This window comes from Phaeoacremonium minimum, assembly GCF_000392275.1.
Source record: "Phaeoacremonium minimum UCRPA7 unplaced genomic scaffold PA7_03_scaffold_18, whole genome shotgun sequence".
NCBI lineage: Eukaryota > Fungi > Ascomycota > Sordariomycetes > Togniniales > Togniniaceae > Phaeoacremonium > Phaeoacremonium minimum.
This window is the reverse complement of record NW_006920925.1, coordinates 97453-105839: the sequence shown is the minus strand read 5'-3', so window position 1 is coordinate 105839 and position 8387 is coordinate 97453. Positions and strand designations below refer to the sequence as shown.

The 8387-nt window shown below is 44.8% G+C and overlaps 1 protein-coding gene across 1 annotated transcript; it reads right to left on the bottom strand.

Annotated features, from left to right (window-relative positions):
- Positions 1–5971: 5971 nt before the first annotated feature.
- Positions 5972–7558, bottom strand: UCRPA7_231 (hypothetical protein; the record flags this gene model as incomplete). Its single annotated transcript, XM_007912824.1, has 5 exons — positions 5972–6326; positions 6377–6796; positions 6844–7172; positions 7229–7250; positions 7302–7558. 5 exons carry the CDS (start codon positions 7556–7558, stop codon positions 5972–5974), a joined length of 1383 nt encoding a protein of 460 aa, XP_007911015.1.
- Between the last annotated feature and the right edge of the window lie 829 nt (positions 7559–8387).

Here is an 8387-nt window from a genome sequence, read left to right as displayed (position 1 = left end):
AAGCCTATTCTCCTTACCTACTGACTTTACTTACTATAAGCCTTAATCTCTCTAGCAAGCTAGGTTTCTTTAGTTTGTATCATATGCTTGTAAGGCTTAGTCTATATTCTGAGTCTAGCCTATAAAGGAATATTAATCTAGACAAGTTCTCTTTTATATCAACCAACTAAGAGAATATTCGCCTTCTACACTTTTCGGCTAGCTCTGCCTATATAGTCAATTAACATACTATATATAGGCAATTAATTGACTATATAGTATAAAACCTCTACCTTTATTAGGATTCAGATCTACTGACAATCTTAGTTCAAATTTAGCTAAAGTATTATATTTGTCTTAAGTCGATAGGTTGACTATATTCACGATAATATCCTATGCCTTAAGATTCGCTATAATATCTTTGCAAACTATCTATATAGACTATTTAGCAAACTTTCTAAAGGTATTCGAACCTTTGTTGGTACTATATTACCTTTCTTAGCTCTCTTTTCTACAGTCATTCTTAAAAAACTAAAGTAAGATAAGGAAAAGGATTGAATAAATGAGTTTGAATATAAGAAGTTCATCTACATACAGCTAAAAGACAAGTAAGACACTATATTTGCCATCTGCTATAGAGAAGCAGAGTATGATAGGACTTAGGCTTTAGTTCTTTCAGATGTTGGCAGTATAGTCTTGAATGATAAGAACCTTACTGAGCCAGACCTAGAGGATATAAAGATTATACTGAAGATGGTCTTCCAAAATTTATATGCTTATGGCTTTATACTAGGCAATCTAAAGCTTGACAACTATCACCTTATTAGAGACAGAATTATGCCTTTAGACTTTAAGATGATTTAGAACCTATCAGAAGGTATAGATAAGGAATAAATGGTAGATAATATAGTCAATCATCTAGTAAGATAGTATAGAAATCATCAGAAGTCTATATAGACAGAGTAGAGTTAGCTAGCTACTATACGACAAGCTAGCTAGTCTTACTAAATAGAAAATGTCAAAATCTAATCAGCTATATAGATCTTATCCTCATCTATAGGCCCTCCCTATGATTTAGTTAGCACTGTAGGTTAAACTTGCCAAAGTCTTGCTATATCCTAAAGCTCCTAGCTATTAATTATAATAGGATTATCATTATATATTCAATAAAAGGTACCTATTTTAGGGTCTATGATACGATAATAATCCTAAGGTTTGATATAATATTTACCCTCAATCTTCCATAGTGGCCTACTAGAATAGAACTGACGATAAGTTAGCTTCAACCCTTTAATAAGAATGTTAAGGGCCTATATACTCTAACATCTTTAAAACCTTTAAACCAAGAGCTGATAGAATGTATATTAAAGAGTATAGCCTCCATCATTTTGTCAAAGAAGGATCCAACAGTCAATCTTATAGTTAGGTTTCTTTATATTACTCTTCTCATTTGCCTAAAATTAGAATATTAGAAGATATTCATAATCAAAATAGAACACTTATAGACAATCGTATTCGTAGGCATATCTATTCTAACTATTTAGTAAGTCTTTTCATTTATAACCAGATTTTATACCCTTATAACTCTTAAGATAGTAGTCTTTAATTAGGTTGTATGATTTTCCCCCCTTGCCACTCGTCTTAGACAATGAGGTTTCTCTTTATCTCCCCAACGACTAGAGGCATATATAGACGATCATGTCTGAATGAATATGTGAGATCGACAGCCTTCTTAACATTCTTGTCGTTCAAGGGCTTCGTCTGGGACGTCTGAAGGACAGAGGGGAATCGAGACCATGCAGCGAGGACTATATTCGAAACTTCAGCGTGAAACCAAGTAACGCCATCCTCCTCCTGCTCTAAACGCCAGTTTCTATCATTGGGAGGATAGCCAATCTCGCTCATCCGCTGGACGTCATCGGCAAATTCTTCCATAAACGGACCATCAAAATTAGCTATAACTGCCCCATCTGGCCCACTTGTGTGCACGGTGACTTTGGTGATAGGTGCATACTCATGTGCCCATGTCTTGTTAGTTCTCGATTGGTACAGGGGATTGTTGACGGGGTTGGTGGGGTGCTGCGCCAGTAGACTCTCAACCGAAGTAGCCATCGATAAAACACACAGGTCAAGTGCGGTGCGAAGAGCGTAGCGCGCAGGCTGGAGTTCAGGTCAGTAGTTGACCGATGAACTTTCCTCAACGTGTTGGTAGTAACGCTTTAAATGTATTTCACTGCTATACTGCAACCAGCCTTACAACGGCCGTCACTTATTAAGATACTCTATCCCCCGATAGGTCCTTTGGACACCCCCTTCACAACGGTCAGTACTGCTATATCGATGCAACCTTCACCAATGTGCCGGGATGTTTTGCACAGATATGTGGCAACGCTTGCTTGACTGAAGAGACGGTAACAGGCAGGAAACTGAGTTGTGATGGACCCGTCACAAGTGCGTGACCAGCCTTGATTATGACTCACTGATACACTTGCATTTTCACCCAGTGGGTGTGGTGAGGTGGCACTGAAGCAGGCAGTCAATGAGCTACTCGCGGGTTGTTAGCATTGTACTCTCATGTGGTTGTTAAAGGCACTAGATTTATCGTTACACCTCCAAAACGAAAAGGAGAGGGGTGCCTGTCTTAACCTAACAGTTGACCATAGCAGACAGGTGTCATGGCTTCAACGAGTTCAAGGAGCATCATTCAATCTAGTAGGCAACCAGAGCAGACCTAGACACGGGCTCTCAGGAGGCTCGACTAAGGGGACGTCCCAAGGGGTAACTAATTCCAGCCACTCGGCCAGGGATGAAACCCACAGCCGACGATATTCAGAGCGATGTGTGGAAGGGATTAGATCTTCCAACTGCAGAGGATTACCGAGATAGACGCTCGGTAGTGCCACGAAACAAAGGTTTAGTTGCTACTCCACGAAAAGGCCGCAGCACCGTCGGCGTGAAGCGATCATCAAACCAGACCGATACTTCTCCAGCGGCTCTGCTCCGTGAGCTCGAGGGCTGCATTGAGGGACACGAGTCTCTGCGGAGCTAGAGAAGGGGCAAATATCCCATGAGGGAGACATCCTCAGAATTGCAGAGGAGAACTTCACAGCATATTACCAGCCATTGGTACCTTGGGTCAACAGATTGTACGGAAGACAGTATTCCCGAGTGGTAGGAGATGGAAGAGAGAGGACATAGGGTTGTACTATCGCGTGAAGTGCATGCTTCACGAAGCCCTGAAGGAGTTGACAAAGTTAACGGGCGGATAACATTATATCTTACATTTAGCAGATAACTTCGTGACACCGCGTGAATAAATACAACATATTTTGCAGCGATCAAGACAGGCGCGACGCGTCAACCACGTGGCGCATCGAACACACTTAAGGTTTCCAGCACTACCGTGCCCCTTCAGTCCATTCGCCATACATCATGTTCGGTTAAAGACGGGTTGCAGCTCATTTCAAGTCGTACCTTGGCACTTTCTGGGCATGGAAAAAAGTTTCTGTAATCCGTCCTATTTCTCGGTGGACACTAAGCACCATGTTTTTGGGATCGACTGTTGCGCAAACCGCAAAACCCGTATCAGTACTAGTGCGGGGTAACTGCCTGCCTGCAAGCGTAGCTGCCCCAGGCGGAGCACAAGCTGGCGATAGCGGTCTACGAGAGGTGTAACCGACACATACACCGTAATATTTGATACCGCTCGTGAGGTCTACGGTTGTTTAGAGCACCGCCTTTTATGTAGAAGCGAAGTGACTTGCGAGAAATAGAAAGAAAACTGCAGTTGGTAGTAGGAAGAGCCTCGAGCCCGGAGTCAGCCGATATCCTGTCAGGTAATTTCCCTGCGGCGCCGGCTGACTGTGACCGAGTTTGTGCCTGGGGCTGGGTTGTGCTAAAACCCATAAATTTGCTCCCCTAACGTAGCAACCCCTCTCCTGACTTCGTCTTCAGCATCAATCTGAATGGCTTCGTGTATGAAGCTATCGCACGAGTGATTCGCCCCGATCCAGGGTATTTCTCAATTAGGCCCCGCTTCGTCGCCGCCCGACATGTCTGGCACCCTTCGATGGCATTCTAAAGTGGCCTATTTCGCATGCGCGTCCCTCCACGCAGCCGCACTCAAGACTGGATAAGCGTCATTAGTCTGCGGCTGAGCATGTAACTCATTTCCGTTAACCAACGTCAACGGCAAGTCATCCATCAAACCAGGCATTAGTCTAAGTCTACTAGCCACATCCTGATCCATGACCTGCGGTAATTTGACAATGAGGTTAACTCCATATGCCAATAACAATTTGTTTGTCTTGTAAAGAGGCTGATGACAATCTGGTGGTGCTGTAGATGCCAATTGTGGCAGCAATGTGCGAAAGTCGTTAATGTCCCTGTTGCTTGTTAGCATAGAAGCCACAGCTAAAACACGAGTCCACATTACCAAAGACCTCTCTTGACATCAAAGACCCCCATTCCAGTGTATGTCAATGTGACTTGGAAGTCCATCTCAGGCGTACCGTCCATGTCGTTGGCACCATCCGGCTCGATTATGCCTAGCTGTGCCCAAGTCTTGTTCTTTAGATCCTCAAATGAAATATGACGTTGCTCAGGTGCGGAAGATTTATCGTAATACTCGTCGCGCCATCTCTTTGCAGTGCTCCGGTACCCCGAAAGGTAATAGCGAGGCCTATAGACTATGTCTGCTTGCTGAGTTGCGCGTTCATTCAAGATATCGACATCTGAGACTGCGCAAGGCATGTTGTTACTGGATTCAGCAGTTAGTTAGTCAGCAAGTCGCTATCACCAGAAAACTGCCTTGCCCCTGCTTTGGTTCCAAACGTGCTTGAGCGTCATCAAACATTTCTTTAGCGAGCTTCACTGAGGAATGGCGCAGTTTACCAGCAAGCGTGTCGCGAATCCTAGACGCTTCAACATAGTCCGTCGCGTACTGATTCATCCAATCCTGAAACTTGACAGTTGGGTCCAATTTCTGAATCTTTTCAAATCTCGCGACTGCCTTTTCGTATTCATCATTAGCATCCCGTTTAGCCCGTAAGTATGCACCCTCTTTATCAGACGCTTCAGTGTCAGATGCGAACACCTAGCGAGGAGTGTTAAATAATGATACTGGACTCATGGTCTGGAGACTTACATCTTCAACATTGCTGACATATCTAATCAATTGATTAGCATCAAAACCAACTGAGAGACAAAGTCGGACAAGAACTAACTTGTTTAGCCAACCGAAGTAGTCACCGTGGTCAGACCTGTAAATAGGAGATAATGGTGGCTGAACCGCATTTCCATGTTCGTAAATGGATTCATTCATGAACTCATCTTTGACGCCCAAAGGAATCCCCTTATGTAGCGGGCTTGCAATGAACAGCGCTTGGTTCGCTGTATCCAGGTCACTCTCTGGTGTCAACAAGCCCCGAATGCTATGAGCGTATGCTTTGATGAGGGGTGACCGTTTGACCTTGATCAGTGATTTTGATGGCGGCTGTGATGATATTGGGACGAGACTCGAGGAAATACTTATCGATCTTTTGGTGTTGGCACTTGTATAGGAATAAGGCACTGGTCTGAGGCTTGAGACATCCTCTAGGACGCCTGCACGTAGGAGTGGCTGTAGCCACTTTGGGATCCCAGCCATAACTGTTCAAATAGTGATAGATGAGGGATATGAAGAGAATAAAGACATCGAGGCAGCAGACTTGGCTTATAAATACCCCAATGGCATAACCAACTGTGCTGGACACACAAGACATGTGGCAGTCTTGGCTGTTCGTTAGGCTCTTTTAGCTTGCAGACTAATGCAATGACCAGTCACACAGTCTACATTCTCTCACAAGGTTCCAGTTTTAGTGATCCACGCGGCTTGAAACGAAGGTGAGGTATTACTACAGCAGTCAAATGAGTGGTGCCGATATGACCTATCTATTCCTAAACGAGTGAATTGTCTCAAACCAGCCCCCTAGCAATACAGTAACTCGACGATTTACTGCTCATTCAACTTGTTTCCAATAACAGCCAGCATCGAGCACCCTCCAGCGACAAGGGTAGGCTCCATCTTGTACCAACCATCTTCCTTCTGAAGCTTAGAAGTATGCGTTGTCTCCCTGTCCCTGGTGCCACCACCAGCGCCAATCTTGAATCCAAGGAACGAGAATCCCGCTTTGCCACCCTTGGTGTCCTCGACAACCTTGTCAAACTCCTTCTCCATCTCTCCTGTGAACTTGACCTTGATCTTGACGCGAGAGGCGCAGAAAAGCTGCGTAGGCTGTACAGCATTCTTTGCCATGCCCGTGTCTACGTCAACATTTGGATATACTTGGCGAAATCGCTTCACGTTCCTGACAACATTATTAGTAGGGACTTTTTCGACGGCGCTTCATACACGTACCAGATACCAGGGTTGACGTTGAAGAGGCCGGCTCGCTGCGCGCTGAGTTGAATCTCAAACGAGCCTGACTTCTTTACGATTTCCGATTCCTTCCATTCCTTACTGCCTCCTACCTGAATACGAAGGAATCCCCAGCCAAACGAAACACCCCCATTCTTATGGCCAAGCTTGGTCCAGGACGTCTCCGTGAGCTCCTCAGATTTGATGGAGTATTCGAATTCATCCTTTGCGTCAAGAGGAACCCTCGCCCACTGGTCCATGGTAGTCTCGAATGTAGGTTCGATGCTGTAAGCCGGCCGATTGAAAGCACCAGTGACTTGTAGAGGGGGAAGCTTGCCCACAGTTCCATCCTGTGTAGCTTTGTAGTATTTCTCGTAATCTGCGGGGCTAATCTGGTCAAGAGTGGACTGCATGGTGACACTAGAAGACGGTTAGCAAGGGCCATGGCTGGAAAATATATAACTAACCCTGGGACATATGTGGCTCTAGTACCGGCTTGGATCAAGGTATTCTGTTGATTGCTGAGCTTGGCTGCACCTTCACCCCCAATCTGCAACTGGATCTGTGCCTGCTTGCCTGCCAGAATTTGCACCTCGTTTTGAAGTTGCAGCAAGTCGGGCGCATTGCTACTGACCCAAGTCCCGAAGGCAACCTTGGCTTTTGCACCAGAGTGTGGATCCTCCTCCCAATTTTTCGTTTCCTCCTTTTGCATTTCCCGGAATTCTTTCTTGACATTCTTCAACTCCTCTTTGACGTCTTTCAGTTGCTGTTTCAATCCTTGATCCTCATTTCCCTTCTGTAATGTCATGTTAGTGTTGCATGCGCTCCGAAGCCAAAATAAGGATGACCTACTATCTTGACGGCGCTTATGTACCTAAGGAATGTTAGAGAATTATCTTGCGGTTTCCAATCTGACTTAACTTACTTATCAACACAGTCAAAGTAGCTGCCGGCATTTCCAGGATTGTAGACGGGGCTGGTGTCTGCAATGAGAGCATCGCACTGCTCAAAGAGAACGTTGTTCATATTTTCAATAGGCACAAAGCTTCCAGCAGCAGGGCCCTTATTGACAGCTGACGCAATAAAGTAGATGGCGTTGGGATCGGGCTTGCCATCCTTACCGGACCATGATTGAATGCCCTGGGCATACTTGATCCAGATCTTTTCGTTAAGTTCAACCATGATGATGAGATTGGAGAAAATATGTTGTAGAAGATTGAGATTGCTGCTTGATACGAAAAAGGCAAGTTTAACGGGCGTTATGTCGGCTTTATATGCACGTTTTCCCAGTCTTTGATATAACTCAGAGACACCATGCGACGTCCTCCGCTACCAAAGTTAGACGTCAACATGGTGTCATAAATAATCAAAAGTTCTTGGCGTGCTTGGGTTCAGCTGTATGCATCGTTCATCCCTACCTCTTCAAGAGCTTTGCATGTATAGGTTGACTCTTGGCTAGAACAACTTGCAGAGGGTTCTCCTCTGCTCTATAGAGGACCCGTGTCTCATGTAGCGACTTGGGGCCATCGACTTCAACAGTTACCCAATGTTAAAAGGCGAATGATCTTTATAAGTTATTGAGATGCTGTTTCACGCCCTTCTCTAGCCATGCAACACGATTTCACTGTATCTTTCCAGATAAATCTTTTCATGCGCATGTATATAGATGCCATACACTTGACCGCGCTGCCTTGATAGGGTGCCATGCGAATGCTGCTGATCTTGACCTCCCAGCTGATAATTCTTGATTCGAATGGCAGATCATCTTTTGCCAATCTGATGGACCTTGCATGACAAAATAAGCACGTAATTATACCCACTCATGCATGAAAATTTCAGATATCACATGGATTCCAAGATGCAGCACACATAAGAAACTACGTCGGCCTTCGCGTTTAACACAGACTTCGCAACCTTGCTGGCTGGCAGGATTGTGGGATTGGCTAGAAAGGTTATACTCGGAAGTGATAGAAAATCACAACACGGGAATGTGATATACTGTGCAGAAGCC